Source organism: Notolepis coatsorum (genome assembly GCF_963971535.1).
Source record: "Notolepis coatsorum genome assembly, chromosome: 9".
NCBI classification, from domain to species: Eukaryota; Metazoa; Chordata; class Actinopteri; order Aulopiformes; family Paralepididae; genus Notolepis; species Notolepis coatsorum.
Window position 1 is genome coordinate 80,549,800 of NC_140173.1, and position 24,239 is coordinate 80,574,038.

General features: G+C 42.4%; 1 protein-coding gene across 1 annotated transcript in view; it reads left to right on the plus strand.

The window, feature by feature from the left end:
• Window positions 1-24,239, plus strand: part of kndc1 (kinase non-catalytic C-lobe domain containing 1) — a 199,415-nt gene that overhangs the window by 166,673 nt on the left and 8,503 nt on the right. Inside the window, exons 17-26 of the mRNA XM_084321925.1 lie at window positions 4,225-4,568; window positions 6,602-6,695; window positions 6,802-6,899; window positions 6,997-7,184; window positions 8,471-8,584; window positions 8,965-9,112; window positions 15,880-16,062; window positions 21,014-21,184; window positions 21,752-21,834; window positions 23,940-24,093. Coding sequence (XP_084178051.1) covers window positions 4,225-4,568; window positions 6,602-6,695; window positions 6,802-6,899; window positions 6,997-7,184; window positions 8,471-8,584; window positions 8,965-9,112; window positions 15,880-16,062; window positions 21,014-21,184; window positions 21,752-21,834; window positions 23,940-24,093 — 1,577 coding nt within the window. The remainder of the gene's footprint in view (window positions 1-4,224; window positions 4,569-6,601; window positions 6,696-6,801; window positions 6,900-6,996; window positions 7,185-8,470; window positions 8,585-8,964; window positions 9,113-15,879; window positions 16,063-21,013; window positions 21,185-21,751; window positions 21,835-23,939; window positions 24,094-24,239) is intronic.

The following is a 24,239-nucleotide window of genomic DNA, read 5'->3' on the forward strand; positions in this document are numbered from 1 at the left end:
CATAGACTCACAGGAATTGTGTAAAGTTGCCCAAATAGTGCTAGGAATAGCAATGCCGGTCCCCTTTAAATCGGCTTATCACGTTGCCATTTTTCGCCTGATTATCGAATCTTCCTGAAATCAACGCTAGATTATTGTTATTATGTCTCCTCATGCACGCATGAAAGGGGGCTTGGAGCGGGGCGCCCCTCCGTGCTGTGATGTGACCAACGGGAAACAGCACACACACATTCCACACAGACAGCTTCGATTGCGGGAGAAAAAAAGATCAGATCAACGCAAGATTGGATATATACTGTCCTTACCTTGTCTCTGATGTAATGCAAAAAAAATGATCCAATTATCTGATCGCCATTCCAAGTACTGGTCGCGGTAGTCCGTCCCACGTTATCCGGCATTGCATATGAACGAGGGGGGAGGGGGCAGCCTAGTTGATGCATCGTTGTAAGCGATTGTCTTGCCGGAGTATTTAAACCCCGCCCGCACGGCTCAGCTCGGCCCAGAAAACAAACTACATCGTTTGAAATGGAGTGCAATAGCGGCCGCAAGGCGTTAGGCGGCGGTGTTGACCGTCTGCGAGCTCAGACACATTCAGAACAGCCTGCACAGGCTGCCTCGATGGATTATGAATGACAATAGCGAATAAAAGAAAAACGGATCCAATAACGAGTATACTCGTTGTCTGGCGCTCAACGATTGGCGGGCTAACACGAGGTTAACCCGTTGTTGGTGCAGAAAGGGTTAACGGAACACCCAACATTTTGGGAAATACACTTATTTTGGGATATACACTTATTTTGGGAAATACACTTATTTTGGGAAATACACTTATTTGCTATCTCCCCCAGAGGTCCAGGTGCATTCTAGCCTAGCTTAGCACAATGACTGGAAGCAGTAGGGATCAGCTAGCCTAGCTCCGTCAAAAGTGAAGAGATACAACCTCCGACAACTCCAAAAGTGATGCACAGAGATTCAATTGATTCAATCAATCTTCTCATCTCACTCTGTGGAAGTTGGCAAATAAGTGTATTCCCCAATTCCTTTCATAAAATATGTTGTCGTCCCCCACTGTGGAAAAGAGAAGAACATTGTGTTCCAGACATGGGGTGATGCTTAAAAACAAGCTCCTGAAGGCTGTGCAAAGGCCTGTGACTGTAACAATATAACAAGGTTAGCATCTAATTGCCAACATCCTTTTTCTTTTTCAACAATGGTTTTTAAAACCTGTCCGACCTTGAAGCTGGTAGCCTTCTAACCCTCCCCTTTATAACCCCCCCCCCCCCCCCCTTCTCTCTCTTTCACTCTCAATAATTGGTTATTTTCCCTGTATGCATGACCCATGATCCTCTGCTCTCTCTCCTCCCCCTCTCCTCTTCTCTCTCTCCTCTCTCCTCCCCCTCTCCTCTTCTCTCTCTCCTCTCTCCTCCCCCTCTTCTCTGCTCCTGTCTCCTGTCCTCACCTCTCCTCCTCCTCCTCCTCCTCTCCTCTTCTCTATCTCATCTCCTCTCCTTCCTTTGCCTCTCCTCTCTCTCCCCTCTTCTCCTCTTCTCTTATTCTCTCTCATCCCCCTCTCCTATCTCTCCTCTCCTATCTCCACCTCTCCTCTCTTTCCTCTTATCCTCTCTCTCCTCTCTTCTCCTCTCCTCTTCTCTCTTCCCTTCTCTCATCCCCCTCTCCTCTCTCTTCTCCTCTTCTCTCTCCTCTCCTCTGTGTTGTCTCTTCTCCTTCCTTCCCCTCTGCTCTCCTCGCACCCCCCCCCCTCCTCTCCTCTCCTCACTTCTATTTTCAATGCAGGTGGGTAAAGACACAGTGTACCTGTGACAATCTTAATATAGAGCTGACTGTGAGTCATATATGACCTTATCCACCCAGGCTAAGGCTCACTGTTTGGTAGAGAAGCGTGTAGTAGGCTGTGGCCTGTGTTCAATTATTATTTTCAGTTTGGAGCTTGGAGAATAATATTTGCCCTTTGATGAAAATACCAGTAAAAACAGATGTTTTTGTGATTATATGTGTTTTTAAACAGGCTTATAGTATTACCAATGTACAAAAGAAGATGATAAGCAGAACCATAATGTTAATGCAATTGCTAAAGATATTCTACTCCTATTATTCACTATTCACTTAGTACACCTTGTAAGAGGGAATCCTATCTCCTCCCTCTCCTCTCTCCTCTCTTCTCCTCTCTCTCCTCTGTTAGATCCTGATCAATCAGCCAGTATCACCGCTTCATCTGTTGGCTTGCGTTGTGTTTTATCTCTCCGACGTCTCCTCATACTGGCTGATACAATCTTTGTCATTCCCCTTTAATGCCATCCGTAACCATAATAATTCACACCGTCAGCGTAGTACCTTTCTTGAAAAACGTTGTTTATTACATAAACAAAAGCCTCAGCTGAGATGTTATCAGATTGTATTGTCCTTGAAAGGTCTTTGGAAGAAAACTAAATTCATTATTCTAATGATCTCTCCTGTCACCCCGCTCTGTGTCGTCGCGGCCTGGTGGTTATTCCAAAAGCCTTCTCTGTGGTCGTGCCACGTCAGTCCTCCCCCCCCCTTTCCCCACGAGGGGAGGGGGGGGGGGGTCGTTTGAAAGTCTCTGATCAAGCTTCTTCTCTTCTGTGTGGTTCGTATCTCAGTCTGGCTTACACCCGGAAGAAACGTACTTTTTCTTTTTTTACAATTTTTTTTATTATTTTTTTGACATGACATAAAACTAGACACACAAGCATTAACAGTAAATATCCACAATAAATCACAGGATTATACATTCCAATATTTGAATCAATATAAATTTAGTTTACGAGATATATACATTATACTTGCAATACAATACATATTATGCTCTTACTCGCTCTTCTTCCCCCCCCCCCCCCCCAGGACCCCCCTTGGATAATCCATCCATTATTTCGCTTCTAACCAAGGATTAGAATTATATGCTAACCTTTATTCTCTCCACCACTTCTAACCAGATTGCAATGCTGGCTTCATTGACACCTAAAATTCTTGCTGTAGATATCTCTAGATAAATCACATTGAGATAAGTAAGAGCCCATACCTTTAGGCACATTTTATCCGGTTGAATCCAGCGTGATGCTATCAGCTTTTTAGCAGCCGTAAGACCGGACAAAATTTGTCTCTTTAGTTGTTTAGTGGCTGCTATTTGAGAAACATCATTCAACAGCAATACAGAAGGCAGTACAGGTATGTTCAGATATAAAAATTCTGATAATTGCGTGGTTACTTCTTCACAGAATATCTTAACAGGGAGGCATTCCCAGTACATATGTATAAATGTACTGATATCGCCCCTTGAACACAAGGAGCATAGAGAGTCTTGTTTAAACCCCATTCGGTTCAATCTTATAGGAGTCAGGTAAGTCCTATGAATATAATTAAGATTAATCTGTTGATGATCCGGGTTGCGTGACGCTAGTCGAACGTTTGCCCAGACTTCTTGCCAATCAAAATCCACTTCCATACGAAGAAGTAAGTAAGTGATGATAAAAGTCTGATACGAAGCCTCTCGATGTCTCCCTTTCATAGAATAATTTGTGATATCTGTGGTGCTCAAGTGGTATCTTTAATGGGACTCCATGAGCCTTCAAAGTTGCTAATAACTGTATATAGAAATAATAAGTGGAGTTGGTGAGGTTAAATTTGTTATAAATTTCATGATAGCTAGAAACGTACTTTTCTATATTCTCACCATAGCAACGACAGGCCCGCCCCTCTTCTGGTTGTCATGCGACGCGCTGTCATGGCAACTACTTTTAACCTTTAACACACATTAAAACGTCTGTTTCATTAATGTCAAACCTCTCCCCATCGCTCTGACCCAAACCTCCTGCCACTGTTTCCTATCAGTTGTTTATGTGCTGAGGAATGCAGACACCCTGCTCGCTCGCTGCTACCACTGACTGCCGCTTCCACCACCACCATGCACATTTCGACCTCTCTGACCTGGCCCCTTTAGATGCTGTCATCTCCCCCAATATACATTACATATATTGAAAAACACCGTTTTCCTTCTTCTCCTCTCCTCTTCTCTCCTCACTTCTCTCCTCCCCCTCTCCTCTCTCTTCTCCTCTCTCCTCTCCTCTGTGTTGTCTCTTCTCCTTCCTTCCCCTCTGCTCTCCTCTCCTCTCCTCGCACCCCCCCCCCCTCTCCTCTCTTCTCATCTCCTCTCTCCTCTCCTCCCCTTTCCTCTGTCTCCTGATTTAGGTGTGAGGGCTGCAGCTGGTGAAGACTTGTATTCAGTGAGCATGGAGGGCGTGGAGGATCCTCCAGCGGGGGGCAGTGATGAAAGCTCGTCTGAAGCTGACTCTTTGTGGGGGAAAGAGGAGGGCCAGGGGGGGGTACCTGGAGGCCAGATGAGCACAGACTGCTCAGAGGACATGGAGGACTGCAACTCTCAGGAGCACCCCCTCTCTCCCGTTTGCCCCTGCAGCTGCATGGCCTGGGCCTTGGCCTTCAGTGGGGAGGACTGCTTCAGCCAGGAGGTGGTCCAATACGCCCTAAACCTGGGACTGCATGCAGAATCACCAAGCCTGGACATAAAAATGCAGGTGGATAAAGACACAGTGTACCTGTTACAGTCTTAACACATTGGGCGCCAGACCCGATGATAGACGGGTTATCTCGCCAGCGGTTGAGCACCATTCCCGAGTATAGTATTTTTTTTATTCTATGCAATGTCACAGACCTCTGTGTTACCATAGGAAATCATCCTGAGATCCCTAGAGTGCAATACCGGCCGCATCCTGCTAGGTGGCAGTATCGCCCACCCTTTGAAACCTTATTTCACACTGTGTGTTACATCTAATTTCCTCCGGGTGGAGAATTTTGGTCCAGGCAAGTCTAGCGGTTCACCCGATCACATTGGAACGCGTCCATGGCCCCTCGATGCATGTCTTGTGCCAGATTATGTCGGGGACCCGAAGGACACCAATACTGGAAATCACGATCAGACAATTGGAATATTCTTTTTGGGATACCTCCTAGTGAAGGTAAGGACTATATGACATCAATCCTACTTTGATCCAACAATGATTTCACCTACTTTGATGCCTTCATGAAACATAATACCTATTATATACCTTTGATTTGGAAATAATATCGTGTCCAGGCGAGCAACGCAAATGACTTTCGCAAAATGCACATGCGCAAAATGAGCTCCATAACTCAGCTTCCAGGAATTAGCCCGGATCACTCTGAAACTATACAATATTCACCACGGGATAACATGCAAACGTATACATAAAATGAACTATTTTTGACATATTGGACTACAAATAGTGTCTGTCAAATGAGCCAGACTATTTTCTCCATAGCTATAATATAGAATATACAATAGATCCGCAACGATCGTGAAATGTCGTGAAAATAGGCAATGGAAAGCTGGCGCTAGAGAGCAGAGATGGGCGCTGGCTATGGTGTTGAATGAGTTAAACAGGCTTATAGTATTGCCAATGTACAAAAGAAACATAATGTTAATGCAATTGCTAAAGGTATTCTACTCCTATTATTCACTATTCACTTAGTACACCTTGTAAGAAGGAATCAGATTTATTTGAAAAGGATTTCACTAAGCTATTGATTGTCACACTCTGGCTATAGCTCATGCAGTATTTCTTTTGTGATCAGATTTAGCTCATGCAGTATTTCATTGTTTTTGCATTAGTGCAATTAATCTCATAAATGTGGAGGATTTTTTGTATACTGAAATTATTTCAAGTGTTTGTTGAAAATGTATCACTGCTTATTTGCGTACATTTCCATCCCTCTATTCTGTGATTAAACGTGGCAGGACCAAATTAATTATTCACTACAATTCACCACTTTTTGGTTTAATTCCACTGTTTAGTTTAATTTCAATTCCCCCTTTTTAGTTTTAATTCCACTGTTTGCCATGTAGGCGTTATGATTTATATGCAAATCTGGTACAAAGTAGGTCACGGTCAGGCTTTGGGGTAAATAGCGAGATCATATGTGGGGGTTTTAAGGTAATGGGCACGTTATTTCCTCCAAACTGGTTTTGAATATTTATAAGTTGAACCTAGCTCTTGGCTGCAGAGGTGATTATCATTTCCAATAGAATAATAATGAGTAATATTTTGGCGTCTGTGCTTTGATGGCGCCACTGCAGGCTCCTTCAGCGGGCCGGTCTTAAAGGAACACGCCAACTTTTTGGGAAATTAGCTTATTTGCCATCTACCCTGGAGTTAGACAAGCAGATACATACCCTTTTCTTCTCTGTGCATGCATTAGGCTTAGGGAACAGCCGCACCGTTAGCCTAGCTTAGCGTCATTCACTGGAAGCACGAAATACACTCCAAATACAACTCCAAAACGTTCCTGTAAACATGTTGTGACCTGTGTATTTACCACGTGGAGAAATACAAATAATAATAATAATAATTAGACATTTTCGTTTTCTAAGCAGATATACTCGGAACAATTTTTTGCCGAACCACTGCTACCTGGGCGCAGTGGTTCCATCACCTCAAAAGCCCTGTTTTTCAAAAAGCGACAGAGCACTACTACATATAGTGCATTAGAAACATTCTGCTTTGTTATTATTCTTAATTTCTTCCCACAGGAACTACAACAGCAGCTGATGATTGAGACAAAGAATCTGAGGAAAGCTAGAAATTTCTACCATAAGCTGATCCAGCAGGACAGGGAAAACAAAGGTGACGTACCGATACTTTATCGCCGCAAGGATCAAATTAAAACAAAAATGGACACTCTCGGTTGCAATGTGGTTCATTTAAAAACAAAATAGCATGTCTTCCAAAGGTTCTGACAACAGACTGATGCTGTCCAAACTGAAGGACCAACATGAGGAGCTGTGGTCCAAAGTGGACTTCCTGGAGTCTGTGAGGAGATATCTTGAGGTGCTGACTCACAAACTATTCTCCCTAAACATGGAGATGTTTCTTCTTCTAAACATGGTTGCGCTAAGCTTTGTTATGACCAGTTGTATTCGTCCAGGTGCTGAGTGTGGAGCAGTGGGGTGTGGATCTGTCCCGGCTGCCCTCCTTGGCTGCTGGTGGGCCTGGCCCTCTGGACCTCGAGCCCCCTGAGGACCTGGCTGCGCTCCTGACCTTTGGGAACGGCCGAGGGATGAACACACTGCTGGCCGGGTCTTCACTGGGGCTCATGGCTTATCTCTATGCCAGGTATTATTCACTCTATAGCATTTTTTCTTTTTGGAAATATGCCACAGGTGACCCGGCTAAGATTAGCTTTTCTAACGTTGACATTTTAAGTTTTAACATTGTCAAATTAACTATGATAATCACAGCTGACATCATAGCCTTTGTGAGCTGTGTCATTATATTCCCTCCCTGCTGCCTCTAATAAATAAGTGAGGAAATCCTACCTGCACTTTAGTGCCCAATCTGTGTAGTTGAGCTCTTACTAGGGTTGGGTAGCGACTTTTTTTTTTGTACTTTTAAGGGTATCGACCGAACATTACATTGGTACTACCAAGTACCGATTCACGCTAGATCAATCGGTACCAAATTGTGGTACCTGTGTAAAGGTACACATATCCGTACCGAACCGTTTCACTGTGTACCGTATCGTACCGAACATCTGTGTACCGAACGAATACAACGGTATGTTAACCACTAACGACCGCCCACCGGGGGCTGTTTTTTTCACAATCTAATATAATTTTTAATTTTTTGACAAGTCGATTATTAATTTCAATATAGAATATTCGTTGACAGCCCTACAAGTACAATTCGTTACTGCACACTACATCACCCCTGAGTGGAACATGGAAAGCAAAACTTTCCCCCACTGTACCGAAAACCGGTACCGAACCGTGACTTCAAAACCGAGGTACGTACTGTACCGTGGTTTTTGTGTACCGTTAAACCCTAGTACCTTTACATGTTTAGTATAACAAAGTAATATGCTAGACAAGAGTGAGCCTTTTCCACAAATATATATTACTGTCCCATCTCTTTGGTCTTTGGAAAGACCAGACAAGGTCAGAGGAGTTTGATCATTATTACAGAGGATGGCCAGATAATGTTGATATTTAAACATTTAAAAACATAATACCTGATCATGTGATTTATTTTGTGTGGTGTGTTACAACAATAAATAACAATGTTAAAATTGAGAAATTTGGATTTCTTTTTTTACAACTGCAATTTTATTTTGTGTTATTACAGAGAGTTAAGTACAGACAAAAAATCTACCGTTGGGTACAGATACCAAATTCCAGGAACTGGTACTGGTACCGGTACCCGTTCAAATGTGAACATTACCCAACCCTAGCTCTTACTATACCCATGCTGGAGAGGGGAAGAAAAGGGAGCTAATGCTTTGTTATCAGCCAGAAACAAAGCAATGATGTTCTGTCAGCCATGTCTTTCTCACAGGTTCTTATTTTTCTTATTTACTCTTATTTTGCAATGTTCAGAGTAATATCTACGTCACTGTTTTCCAGAAATGCTGTTCTGGAGGGCTACATCCAGCAGTTCCTCTACTCCTACCGCTACTTCTGTGCTCCTGAAGACCTCCTCCAGTTCCTCGTGGACAGATTCATACGCGCTGCTCCAGGGTATATAGAGAGCTTGTGACTGCACGAAGAAATGTCTTCATAGTTCATGATTCCCAGAAGGAACCAGTTGAATGTCATGCTCTGACCTGAAGTAGCCTTCATGTTGCCCATAGCTGTGGTTGAGCAGCATAGTTCTGGGGTGCTTTGTGTCTGCATTTAAAAGAACACGCCAACATTTTGGGAAATTAGCTTATCGTCGGTCAAAACTGTAAGCAAATTTCCCAAAATGTTGGCGTGTTCCTTTAAGGATGAATGGCAAGCTTATTGTGACAGTGTAAGCTCCAGTAATCCTCAGAGTGGATTGCTGCATACTGTACAATACGCACAGAAAAATAGAACAATATGCAAACGTTTGTGTTCCCATTAATTTCCCATTCCAGAGGGGGTCCAGACATGTCAGATGACAATATGAAGATATTCCATCGTAGTCTAGATCTGCTCCAGGCATGGTTGACGCACTGTCTACAAGTGGACTTCACACCCAAGTCTACCCTTCTGACCACCCTGGAGAACTTCCTCAACGCTGAGGTAAATCACCAGACAAGAGAGGGTTATAGGGGAATTCCACTCTGGGTCTCTCTTTCATTTGCAGAAAAGGTGCTTTACTACAGAGTAGAATGAGCTCTGTATATCGTCAGGCCAGAGATATAGCCCTAAACTACAGCACATGCTCCAGCTTCCTGCTTTACAAAGGAACAAGACTGAGGCCTTGTCCAGACCAAAACAGGATTTTGATCTTTTTCGTTTCATTTTCATATAAAAAAAGGTTTCCGTAAAAACGAAAACGTCTCAAGATAATAAGTGCGTGCCACAAATTTACAAAATAAATGTCTTCCCTGTTTTAGACGTCGCTCTTTTATTTTGAAAACCCCCGACCGGAAGTGTTGTCGGTCGTTGTTTTTGATGACTTGTGTGTCCGGTTCTGTTCTTTTGAGCCAACGCTAGTTTTCAACGGATAGGGGAGACACACACACCGCGGCGCGAGTACAGCTTCACAGGCAGCCGGTGATGAGGAGGAGGAAGAGCTGTGGATTTTAATCGGCAGGAGAGAGAGAGAGCTCAAAGCCGTATATATAATAATATAGCGCCATGGTGCGATCGGAGGCAGCTCAAACTACCTGTGTTGTAATAAATTAATTGATTGATGTTTAACTTGTCCGTGTGTGTGTCCAGTCCTTTAGCTGTAAAAGCCTGATCAAGCTCAATAGCTTCTGTAACACGAACACAACTACTCTGTACATGCCATTGTTGTTGTGATGTTTTCACATGCGGGGTAAGGGAGAGGTGGGCTATCGCGTCATCGGTTCAGGAGAAGACACGTTTTGCTTGTAAAGATGGTGACGCAATGGGGGGCTTCTTCAGAATTGCGCACTCTGAAAGCTGGTCTCAGAAAGTAGCGTCTTCAGGCTCCCAGAACGCATTTCCGTGTAGATGAAAGGTACATACGATCAAATACTTTGCCTGATTCGACCGAAATCGTTTTAGTCTGGACAAGGCCTGAGGCAATAAAAGGGCTTGCGTCAGACGTCAGTTAAATGTCGCCCCTCCTAAACACACAGAGGGGGGGGGGGGGGGGGGGGGTTACTTCTGGTTACTCTGCTACCTGGCGAGAGAGAGAAAGTTTTAAAAGATAAGTTACAGGTTTCCCAGAACAAACTCATCCGATTAACTCTAGGACTAGCCTCTAGAGTCTAGAGCACATGTGGGCAAACAACACTTCCAGTTGCTGGGCTGGCTCCCTCTGGAAGCCAGGTCCGTTCAACTTCAGCTCAACATAGTTCACAACATTTATAATAATAGGGCCCCCTCTTATCTTACACATTTTTTTCAGTGGAACAGGGACATGCATACCCATAACACCAGAGCCAGGCAGCATTGCTGACCTGCATATTGCAAGGTTCAAAACAAATATGGGCAAATGTTCTTTTAAATTCTGGGGAGCCACAAATTGGAATTTGCTACCTTCACAGCTAAAATGCATCAGTAGCAGACACTATTTTAAGAAAAAAGTCAAATCATGGCTCCTCGACAATGTCAAAAACTAGATTTTAAAATGCATGAAAGTGTTGTCTGATACATTGTTGTCTGTGGCTACGTTTGTACTGCATTTAAAATGTTCATGTCTATGTAGTTTGTCAAATTGTTATTTATCGTCATGTTTTGTATTGCTTGTTTGTCTGAGACCAAGGACCACAATGGAAATAAGTCTTGACTTTTTTGTGTAGCATCCTTGAAGTTTTTCTGGAATCTTGTATTTTTTTAAATGTCAAATCAAATCAGAGTAGGAAGCTGATTGAGAGAGACGTATCGGGACGAGTTAGGGCACAAGGGATGTCCCGATACCAATACCAGTATTGGTATCGAGTCCGATAATGTACTTATGTACTTGTCCTCCTAAAACTACTACTCAGTGCCATGTTTGTTCAGGAAAACACTAAATGTAATATTAACGTTTCTATTATATTTATATCATTTTATATTATTTATATTATTTTAAGTTAAAATGTCAGCAACGTTTAATTTGTTACAGTCAGAAAGTGAGAAACATCTGATGAAAATAAAAGATGTTTTCAAAGTCATTGTTTGAACTGTAATGATATTATTAAAGCTGCAGTAGGCAACTTCTGAAATATTAGCAAAGGTGAGTTTACCTGCTCAGCAGAAATAAAGCAAGACTCCCAGAGGCACCAGCAGCTTAAAGGAAAACTCCAACATTTTGGGAAATTAGCTTATTTGCCATCTACCCTGGAGTTAGACAAGAAGATGCATACCTTTTTTCTTCTCTGTGCATGCAGTAGGAGTAGGAAGACGCGCACCGTTAGCCTAGTCAAAATACTTCCCAAAGGTCAGTGAATACCACGATCACAACACCAGAGGGAGCTCCACAAATCATGTCAAACCCAGATTCGGCTCAAACAAGGGACTAAACACGTTTCGCAATTATGCCACATCAATGTGGAACGCCCTACCCAAAGCTGTAAAGGAATGTGAATCACTACCCACCTTCAAAACCACTCTCAAAGAACACCTACGGAGACTGCAATTCGAAACTGGCCCCTGTAAATGTACTAACCCAACCCCCTCCAATGTACAGTAATTTACCTAGTATGGTTTTGTCAATATTCCAATGTACAGTTTTGCTTGTTTGTACAGTGCCCCCCCCCCCCAACCCCCTCCAATGTACAGTAAATTACCTAGTATGGTTGTCAATATTCCAATGTACAGTTTTGCTTGTACAGTGTTCCCCCCCCAACCCCTCCTACCCAACCCCCCCCTCCTACCCCCCCCCCCCCCCCCACCCCCCCACCCCACTCCACCCCACCCAACCTCCTCCAATGTACAGTTTTTACGTCAAATGTATATACTCCCTTTTCTGGACTCTTTTTGTATCACAAACAGTACTGTATTTGCAAATCTGGTATGTCATAAATGTATAGATGTAGCAGTACTGTCTATCTGTATGTCATGTATGTCATATATGTCCTGATGAATTGAAAATGGGGAACCCTGATGTAAACAAGATGAAGTCTTTCTCTGGTCTGCATCCCTTAACAATTGTGTGTATTGAGCTGTACTGTATTGTACCCATTCTGCAATCTGTTAATAAAGTTTTCAATCAATCAATCAAGCTTAGCGTCAGTCACTGGAAGTAGGTTCCTCCATTAGCCTAGTTCCCAACGTCTTCCTACTCCTACTGCATGCACAGAGAAGAAAAGGTATGCATCTTCTTGTCTAACTCCAGAGTTCCCAAATGTTGGAGTGTTAAGATACATACCTTTTTCTTCTCTGTGCATGCAGTAGGAGTAGGAAGACGTGCACCGTTAGCCTAGATTAGCGTCAGTCCCTGGAAGTAGGTTCCTCCATTAGCCTAGTTCCCAATGTCTTCCTACTCCATGCACAGAGAAGAAAAAGGTATGCATCTTCTTGTCTAACTCCAGGGTAGATGGCAAATAAGCTAATTTCCCAAAATGTTGGAGTTTTCCTTTAAACTGAATTTTACAGAGAAAATAATAAAAAATTATATTTCCAAGCATCTGATCGGCAGGTGGTTTGGCACATTGTGTGTATAAACACATCTGATTGGTTATTGGTGCAGGGAGGTGTTGTTTTTTTGTTGTAAGTACGAAATAGGCCTGGGAAATATTTGTTATTATCATTTTTGTATTCAGCTTAAAGCTGCTGGTGCTTCTGGGAGTCTGTGGGAAAGCTTTGTTGTGCGTGGACTTGAGAAGTGATGCAGGGCAAGTAAACACTCACAAGTTGCCTACTTTAAGTATTCATATCAGTACTCATTAAGTACCCAAATGTAAGTACTTCCAATTAGTCTCAAATTTAGTGATATCGGAACACCTAATCTATTGCCCAGTTTGTATAATAAGTATTGTTTTTGTATTTTTTGTGTTTTTTTTTTTTACTTTTGGATGAGGGCTGTATGTGGTCGTGTGGGGTATTGTGTGGTGTGTGGGGAAGGGAACAGTTCGTTTTAAATTGAATGTGTGCTGTATCCACCAAAGATGGACACTCAATACAAGGAAAAAAGATGTATAATAAATAATTCAATTTACATTTGGACTATTTCTAACAAAAACAAAACTAACCAACTAGACTCAAGGAAATTGTATTAAATTGTTGAAAGAAAATTATGGAACATTTGCATCAATGTTCAGTTATTAAAAAAGTGTAATTCAAGCTATAATTAATGTTTCAACGTATACTCTTGATTGGTATGCTTGTTATCTGTATATTTGGTTGAAACGCTCTCATTCATCCCCTGATATGAATATAATTTTTTGTAATGATAAAAATCGAACATACTTACTAGCAGTGTTTGTTTCATTCTAACCAAAAGTATTTGGCAACAACCATTCAAAAAAGAAAAATGAAACAAAATGTTGGGAAATTAATACATTTACACAACAAAAACTAGACAAAAATTATTATTAATTATTAATAAATAATTTATTATTTTCATCAGCTAAACAGTGTGTTTCTTATTGCTGCTCAATTATATAATAATATAGTATTACTATAGTGCATTGCATACATTATTATATACACATATACTAAATATAGATACTTAAATGTGACTAAAGCCTTGATGCTTCAATCAGAGGATTAAAACTAAAAGTAAATCTTAAACTACTGCCAGAATGAAAGGTTAAGGGTAAGGTACCTCGCCCTGTTTCCTACTCATCAATGATGTAGTCGAGTGGTAGTCCTTTCTCAGAACAACCCATGCTGTGCTTCATACTGGAGACCAAGCTCCTCCTTAGTCAGCCACAAAGCTAGTGTTTAAGTTCAAGTTTCAAGTTTCTTTAATAGTTGTCATACAGAAGTACAGAATACTTTTATACAAAATGCTTCTTACTGTTACGCTCCAGAGACTGTGCAAGACAAGATAAGTATGAAATAAAATAACATAGTATAGCATGTAAATTAGAAGTAAAAAAAAAATGAGGTCACAGTGTTCAGTATAGACATATGTACAATGTTCGATGCAGAATAGACGTAACTGAGTTACCATATAATATACAATACTGTGCAGTGTACTAATATACAATACTATATAGTGCAAGGCAGAAATGGGATGAGGTGCAATTTAGGTACCATTTACAGTAGGTGTACGAGTTGTAGTGCAAATCCTTTATCAATAAATATAAAGTGTGTTTGTGTGATCTAAAGTGTGGAGAGTGGGTGCTGCAGTGTGTTGTTTGTTTAAGTGAGTGTGTGCGTGTGGGTGTGTGTGCTGTGTGCATTTGATGGTTGTTGCATAGTGTTTATTGTTCGTTTAGCAGCCTGATGGCCTGGGGATAGAAGCTTCTTCTGAGTCTTTCTGTGCTCGCCTTAAGACTCCGGTATCGCTTGCCTGACCGCAGCAGTTCAAAGAGGCAGTTGTTCGGGTGGCTCGAGTCCTTAATAATTCTCTTAGCCTTCCCCTTGCACCGCTTGTTGTAAATGTTCTGGAGGGTGGGAAGCCCCCCTCCAATTGTGCGTTCGGCTGAACGTGTCACTCTTTGTAGTCTGCTACGGTCTTGTGCAGTGCTATTCCCAAACCAGGAGGTGATGTTGCCAGTCAGGATGCTCTCTATTGTACATGAGTAGAAGTTCCTAAGGATCTTCTGACTGACTTGGAACTTCCTTAGGCGCCTGAGGAAGTAGAGGCGTTGTCGTGCCTTCTTCACAACACTGTCAATGTGTGTGGTCCATGTCAAATCCTCGGATATGTAGGCTCCGAGGTACTTGAAACTGTTCACTCTCTCAACCGGTGCCCCGTCGATGCTGAGGGGGATGTAGTCCTTGACCCCCGACCTCCTGAAGTCCACAATCATCTCTTTTGTTTTGCTGGTTCATCTCTTTAGTTTAGTTTGGTTTATTGGGATTCCCAATTAGCTACAGCATTGCAGTAGCTATTCTTCCTGGGGTCTACAAAAATACTTAGATTGTGACCGTGCAACATAATACTTACATCATAACATGACATTACAAGTAAACAGGACAAAGGACTAGTGTATACACAAATTACACACACACAGACATAATACTTACATCATAATATATAACGTTACAAGTAATCAAGACAAAGGACTTGACACTTGGACAAGTACACACACACACACACACACACACGAGACAAGCTCCAATATACAATAATCCAATATACAATAATCAACTATTTTAAATAGCTAATATACAGTATGTCCACACACTTGTTCATACACGCTTAATTTAACATCTAACTAAATTGATGTTGATACATAATGATGTTGTTGCAATGCATAGTCCCAATACAGAGTATTTGTGTAATATATAGTGTAAAGTTGATGGGGCCACAGTTTGTACAGACTTTAAACGTCAGTATGAAGAACAGAATGGATTGTGCTGAGAAAGGACTATTCCGATCAACGACATCATTGTACGAAGTACGAATTAGGACCGTCGGTGTGAAGTCCTTACCCTGGCAGATGTTCAATCAATATCTGAAATGAAAAAGAAAAGATATACTAACCTTTGTACTGTCTTTTACTATTATGCACTCTGATACTAAGGAATCTACATTGCCTACCTGTATATTACTACCTACTATTCTAATATGCAGTCAAGTCTGTAGCACTCAAGTTCGACACTGTTTGACGTACAATGTTACTTACCGCTAGCTGCCAGAGTTGTACCCTTCCTGCTGATTTGTTGATCATAACTTGTAAGTGGCTTTGGATAAAAGCGTCAGCTAAATGACTTAATGTAAATGCAAATGTCCCTTTAACATTGTGAATAATCCCCACTGTCCTTCTCTGCAGGTGGTCCCAGTGGACAGTCGAGGTGAGACCCTTCTTGCCACCCTCCACAGCACTCCCAGGAAGAGGTGGAGCCAAGGAAGCACCAGCCCAATCAGCCCAATCAGCGTTGAGGAGGGTGATGGCTCGCTGTCTGTCCCTCTGCTGTGTAGGACGTCCTCTATGGACGACCCTGGAGGGAGAAAGGTCAGCGCCCATAAGTTCATCAATCATCATATGTTCATCATTCTATTTTAGTCCATATGTGGAGATATTTCAGATGACTGCAGATCCCGAGGACACATCCATGGTGTAAAACTGATTTATGAGGATTAAAATGGCTTATACAGCTGGTAGTTCTTTCCGAGCCTTCTAATTGGTCAGAGCGTTCCTAGCTATGATTTTACAAAAATGGAACTGATCTCAAGCCAGAGGGAAGCAACAGCTGTGATTAGAGGATCAAGAAAAGAGGGCGGGGTTTGAGCGATACTCAGTCAGTGGTCCCACTCCACTGACACATGCCTTCTCTATTTGAATGACCACATCAAACAAGAGGTGGACGCAGGCAAATACTGCGGCATGGTCATGCTGGACCTACAAAAGGCCTTTGACACGGTCAATCACTCCATTCTGACTGACAAGCTAAAAGCAATTGGTTTTGATAGTCTATCAGTGAGCTGGATGCAATCCTACCTTGAGGGGAGGGAACAGATGGTGGAGGTAAACGGTACCCTATCCCCCCCCCTCACAGTGAGCTTTGGTGTTCCACAAGGAAGCATACTAGGACCGCTACTGTTCCTAATTTATGCAAATGACATGTCGTCAGCTTGTGACTGCAACTTGTTCCTGTTTGCGGACGACTCAGCCCTGCTGGTCTGTGACAAGAACAAGTTACAGGTTGAAAAAACCCTCAGCTCGGAACTAGGCAGAATCTGCATATGGCTCGCTGATAACAAACTATCATTACACATGGGCAAAACAGAGTCCATTCTCTTCGGTTCAAATAACAAACTCAGCAAGACCGACGGCTTCTCAGTTACAGTGGGTGACAATATTGTCACAAGGAAAGATGAAATTACCTACCTGGGTTCCATCCTAGAGGCTAATCTCTCCTGTGACAAAATGGCATCCAATGTAATAAAAAAAAGTCAACCAACGAACTCGATTCTTGTACCGGATCTCCTCTCTGGTAAACAAGAATACCCTGAAGACTCTGGCAGGAGCACTCATTCAGGGGTACTACGACTATGCTTGCACCTCATGGTACCAAAGCACCTCAAAGGCGCTAAAAACAAAATTACAAACATCTCAAAACAAACTGGTCAGACTACTGCTTGACCTTACTCCTAGAACCCACCTCACCCCTGCCCACTTTGACAACCTAGGATGGCTTAGAGTAGACGACAGAGTACAGCAACTTGCAATGGGCCTGGTCTACAAGATACACTACACGACCAAGGTACCCATGTACATGTCAAAATACTTCCCAAAGGTCAGTGAATACCACGATCACAACACCAGAGGGAGCTCCACAAATCATGTTAAACCCAGATTCGGCTCAAATAAGGGACTAAACACGTTTCGCAATTATGCCACATCAATGTGGAACGCCCTACCCAAAGCTGTAAAGGAATGTGGATCACTACCCACTTTCAAAACCTCTCTCAAGGGACACCTACGGGAGACTGCAATTCAACACTGGCCCCTGTAAATATCCTAACCCAACCCCCTCCAATGTACAGTCATTTACCTAGTATGGTTTTGTCAATAGTCCAATGTACAATTTTGTTTGTTTGTACAGTGTCTCCCCCCCCCCCCCCCTCAATGTACAGTTTTGCTTGTTTATACAGTGTGCCCCCCCCCCCCAACCACCTCCAATGTAGATTACCCAGTATGGTTGTCAATATCCCAGTGTACCCAACCCCCCCCCACCCAACCTCCTCCAATGTACAGTTTCTATGTCAAATGTATATACTCCCTTTTCCTGACTCCTTCTGTATCACAAACAGTACTGTATTTGCAAATCTGGTATGTCATAAATGTATAGATGTAGCAGTACTGACTATCTGTATGTCATGTATGTCATATATGTCCTGATGAATTGAAAATGGGGGACCCTGATGTAAACAAGACGAAAGTCTTTCTCTGGTCTGCATCCCCTTAACAATTGTGTGTATTGAGCTGTACTGTATTGTACCCATTCTGCAATCTGTTAATAAAGTTTTCAATCAATCAATCAATCAATGGTCAGTGGTTCTCAAACTGTGGTACGCGTACCACTAGTGGTACTTGGTGGTACTGCTGGTGGTACTTGAAAACATTTACAAATTTATATTTTTCTTTGCAGTCAGGCCACTGAACTTAGAAGCAGGCCAGGCCAGTGTTTCTGGTTGCAGCGGCGCGATAGTTAGATAACCTAAGTGGGGAACAACCAGGAGATCACTGTGACAGAGAGTAATGCAGTTTATACAACGGCATGCAAATTTCTCGATTCTGATTGGCTGAAACAGTCATTTTACACGTCTTTATTGGCAACAATCCACGCTGCTGGCCCAGGACCCGCCCACAACCGACCCACATCACATCACTCCGCCGGATCACAAGAAGGTGGCCAATAATATTTACAAATGGATATGTTAATGGCGACTAAACGACTAAATATGAAGCGATTCTGTCAAGGGGAATGTGTTAGCCCTTTAAACAATGTTGGATGATGTAATTGATGGGTCTTGAGGCAATCTAGAACAAAAGAAAAATCGCGGTTTGATTGATAGATTAATTGATTGATTTAAATTTCTACTTCCTTCTTGCTACTGACTGCAGCGTTCTCTCTCACTGTCCGACGCTGGCGTACCCACAAACACACACACACACATACACACACACACACACACACACACACACACACACACACACACATACACACACACACGCACACACACACTGTGACACACACACACACACACACACACGCACACACACACACACACACTCCTGTCTGCAACAGCGGGGGAGTCAGACTGAGAGAGAAGCAGCGCTGTTTTAAGTGAGCATGGTCTATTGAATTGATTGATTGGTTGATTGCTAATTTTATTACTGTACCCCTGGTTTCCAACTGGTTAAGTTTAGGCTAAAAGAAATAAATAAAAAAATAGGGCGAAGAAAACGTTTTTTTCCTATGCATTCCCTTAACAATTGTGTGTATTGAGCCGTACTGTATTGTACCCATTCTGCATCTGGTAATAAAATTTTCAATCAATCATTCCAATAATACACAGTTGGATGTGTTAGTTGGTTGGATGCACTTCAAGCTGCTTCCACATGAGGCAACTTCTCTCAATCATTCCAATAATACACAGTTGGATGTGTTAGTTTGGTTGGATGCACTTCAAGCTGCTTCCACATGGAGTTGTGGGAACTACTTTTTCTGGCGGATGGTTTTTTCAATAAATCTTCGATTAATGTGTGTTTATTGTATAGAAATAAGGTTGGATGAATCTGGCAGTTGTATAAAAGCTTTACACCACGTGCAGTCGTGATTTGTGACCAATAAACCATGCCTAGGGGGGTCTAACGACCCTCGGCTGCGCCTCGGGCCTAACAACCACCCCTAGGCATGGTTTATTGGTCACAAACCACTCCTGCGTGTGATGTAATGCTTAACTAAACAGTCATAAATCTTTAATTCAACTTCAGCCCTGATCATAACCATTTATTTTTTTTAGATTTTTTGTAATGTCAGATACAAAATGAAATACTCCCACTTTTCTGAAAAGAGTTGGTGTTAAATCTGACATTACAAAAAAATCCATCAAAATCTGTGTTGTTGCTAATCATTGACACATGCCTAGCCTGTAATAATCCCCCCCAGAAAAATGACTTTGCATTTGATATATTGAAAATATTTTACTTTTTGTGTGTTTTTTTAACAATAATTTGTGATGCCATCACACAAACTGGCATTTAAAGGGTAAACATTAAAAAATGTATTGAATATGTGTTTTCTATTCTTTTTTACAATAATTTGTGATGCCCATCACAAACACTGGCATTTAAAGGGTAAAAATAAAAAAAATTCCTGCACCAGAATGCAGGAAATTAAGTTTTTGTAACAAAATAATTGTGTGTGTGCGTGTGCGTGTGAGTGTGTGTGTGTGTGTGTGTGTGTGTGTGTGTGTGTGTGTGTGTGTGTGTGTGTGTGTGTGTGTGTGTGTGTGTGAGTGAGTGTGAGAGAGAGAGAATGAAGGACAATTGCTTGCTGTGAGAGAGAGAGAGAGAGAGAGAGAGAGAGAGAGAGAGAGAGAGAGAGAGAGAGAGAGAGAGAGAGAGAGAGAGAGAGAGAGAGAGAGAGAGAGAGAGAGAGAGAGAGAGAATTAAGTACATTTGCTGAAATGCAGTTGTTCTTCATTTTCTCACTTGCTATGTGAGAATGTTAGTTATTATGTTCTCAATGCCCCTTGCATTGTATGAGTTGTGTGGAAGCGTTTGCTAGTTCTAGTGCTATCCCTTTGTACATTGTGGCTGTGTCTGACAAAAGTTAACAATAAATAATGGTATTAGGAATACATTTGCCTCATGCGTGATGCATAGCCGAATAGACTGTATTTTAATGCCGGTCATATTGTGGTACTTGGAGAGCCATCTATGTTCTCAGGTGGTACTTGGTGTAAAAAGTTTGAGAACCACTGCTCTAGGTCAATTGGTTGCTACTGTATGCTAACTAGTGTGCTACCCAGGGAGCTAGGATAGGATGAGCTTTATTAATCCCCTTGGGGAAATTCGGTTAGCTAGTTAGTCTTCTGTCTTTCTTTCTTTTAACTTTGAAGAGAATCTCTCAGACAGTACACACGTGTCAGTAACCATTCTATAAAAGCCATACAAGTATTCTGTAAATCAGCATCGTACCCATAATACCCCCATCGTACCCCCATAATAGGTAGGGATGTAGGGGGTGTGGGGGGGGGGGCCTGTAGGGGAGCATGCCCCCATTCCTTTATGTTTTCAAATGATAACCCAAACGTAGGCATTGTCTATACTCTATAACTCTATGATAATAGTCAGGCGGTAGGTGCGCTCCCTCACTTCCAAAATAGCACTCGCAGAATACAGTCTCTGATATTATCACTATATTCAAATATTCACATCCATCTCATTCCAGTGGAGGGTGTCCAGGGTGGTGGAGCCCTCTGCGTCCCCGTCCAAGGAGGAGGCCTTCTCCATCGCCGCCGCCCTGCCCCGCCCCTGTCTCCGCAATCAGGAACACTGCCCCTTCAGCCAGAGTGACCACAGTGCACAGCACACTGCACAGCAGCTGACACTCTTGCAGCAGGTACACACACACACACACACACACACACACACACACACACACACACACACACACACACACACACACACACACACACACACACACACACACACATGAGATAAGATAATATTCCTTTATTGATCCCCTTAGGGAAATTCGGGCATCATAGCAGCATGGGGGAGGGGGGAGGGGAGGTATAACATTAATACATTAACATACATGCGTGCATGCTCGTCTACATTCACTCTCTCTCTCTCTCGCTCTCTCTCTCTCTCTCTCTCTCACTCTCTCTCACTCTGTCTCACTCTGTCTCTTCTTTCTCTCTCTCTCTCTCTCTCTCTCTCTCTCTCTCTCTCTCTCTCTCTCTCTCTCTCTCTCTCTCTCTCTCTCACAGACACACACACACAGACACACACACTTTTCAACCTTGCTCAATCTTTGCTCACACCTTGCATCTCACAGAGCTGTTGTTGTCAGTCTTCAACACTAGAGGGAGACATGCCTCTATCCATGAACAATAAGAAGGGAATCTCTGGATCTCTCCGTTTTTTTCAACATTGCACATCTTGTCATTCATATGAAATGCAGGACATTTTCCAAGGCTGTCACCCGATTCACTTCCTCAACTCCAGGACACAAGGTGTCGGGGACAACGGCCTGAGCCCATGCAGGTGAGTGTAATGAACTAATAATAATAATAATAATAATAATAATAATAATAATAATAATAATAATAATAATAATAATAATAATAATAATAATAATAATAATAATAATAATAATAATAATAATAATAATAATAATAATAATAATAATAATAATAATAATAATAATAATTAATAATAATAATAATAATAATAATAATAATAATAATAATAATAATAATAATAATAATAATAATAATAATACACTTTATTTGTATAGCACCTTTCATACAGAAACTGCAGCTCAAAGTGCTTCACAACAGAAAAAAGACAGGCATAAAATTAGCACGTAAAGTGCAGACATATACAATCACAGTTTCTCACATTAGGATCTAACATCCCAACAGGCCACCTGGCTCATCATAACACTTTAATTCAGTGTGTGGTGTAGTGGTTAACACTGTCGCCTCACAGCAAGAAGGTCCAGGGTTCGATTCCCGCTTGGGGACCAGGTTTCCACGTTGCCAGGTATCTCCCAGGCCTTTCTGTGTGGAGTTTGCATGTTCTCCCCGTGCTCGCAAGGGTCCCCCCCCCCTCCCCCCCGATAAGATAAACCCAATGGAAAAACATGTACACAACAGATCGCTGACGCTTTCGCGTCCTTGGCGAAGACGAGCAGGAGCACTTGGATTGGTCCCCGGGCGCGGTACCTCGCCGACGCCCTGTCTGCTCCCAGCTGCCCTTGGGGGGAAGGATGACGGGATGGGTTAAGCGCAGAGCTCAATCGCATCGGCGACTGAGAAAAAAAGACAATGCATGTGTGTGTGTATTCCAGTGTGTGTGTGTGCCGCTCCCATTGCATGTCCCAGTTCGTTGCATGCCGAATAAAGACCTCTAAAGAGGTCCTGCATTATTATTACATCAATATCCTAAAAAGATCGGAAAATACTGTACCAAGGGCAAGATAATCATAAAGGATTCCAGCCATCCCAACAACAGACTCCTCTCTCTCTCTTCTGTGTTGTGGGAAATTATTTTTACCAAGTCCAGTGAGCTTACAGAAATTGAGATTGAGTCAATGGATAGGAAAAAAAGAAGATAGTTTATTCTATGCTCAGAGTCGTGCCGATACATAGAGCGGAAGACAATCTGTGAAGTGAGCCCAGAGCCCAAGGATTCTTTCAGCCTTATAGTCAAATAAATCAAGGTTTTGCATACAGGAAGAAAAGTCAGGCAGTTCTCATAACAGCGTGGGATGAACACTGATAAGCTGCACCTGGCCCTAGAACAGATATGAGAGAATTGGTCGTTAAAATGGTTCCAGACAAAACAGGCTGTCTGTACACTAGAGGATTTAGGCCCAGTGAGCTGTACAAAGGCTAACAAGGACCGATACAGAGAGGCTCAAGAAAGGCTACTACCTTCAAGACATCCATATCCTAAATAAGGACTCTAAATTATAGGGTAACTCAAGGGTAAGCCAAGGCCAAAACAACAAACCAACACCAATATCTCAAAACAAACTAACCTATGGTAAAGGAAAATACATTCATTAACCTAAACCATTAAACTAACAAAAAACTGGAGAAAAAAACAATACTCAAATTAAATGGCAGGCTCACCGCATTGGTGCCTCCTGAAAACGAGAAAATCACATTAGTCATATAATACAAACATATGGAAGAACAGAAAACAATTGCCAAATAAAAGTATAGCAAAAACAGTAAAAGTCAGGTACGTCAAATAACACAAGCTCTATAGTCACTAAACAACAGGTCAAACAAAGACCAGCGCAAACAGTAAACCACACAAAGGCCCAAACCAAAACAGAGGCCAAATCAAATGCCAGAGAGAGTGTGAAATGATGAGCCAGGGTTTAAGAAGGGTGTGGTGATCCAGGATTAGGATTGGGTTGATTCCTTTGATTGAATTGTGACCCTGGCTCTGTGTTCTATAGTCCCTTTTGTCGTCAACATCATCAATGTCAAATGCAGCAGTACACTTTGGCCCCAGTGAGTCCATCAGGGTACACCAGAGACACACCAGGGTAGCAGGCTCTAACCACTGAAGCATCCCAATTAGGTCATTACTACAAAAGGAACAAAGAAACCTGTTTTTTTTGCCACCATCAGGAATGTGTCGCAGCATGTCCCACCAGCAGAGGGCAGCAGTCTGTTTGTGTGCGAGGGAACCCCGGCAGACGGCCACCTCCACCAGCTGCTCACATATGCTGACAGCGTTACTAAGTGGATCTCTGCTGAACTAGTCACCTGTGACTCCATCAAGGTGAGACGCACTCTAAATAAAATTTCACCCAGGTAGCACTATCAGCTAAACTTGAGTTGGAGGCTATTGTTCCCTCTCCTTTGTCTTGCTACTTACTGTACACGTGAGTGACGTGACGCTGCCTTTTTTTAAGGCAGCACATTTTC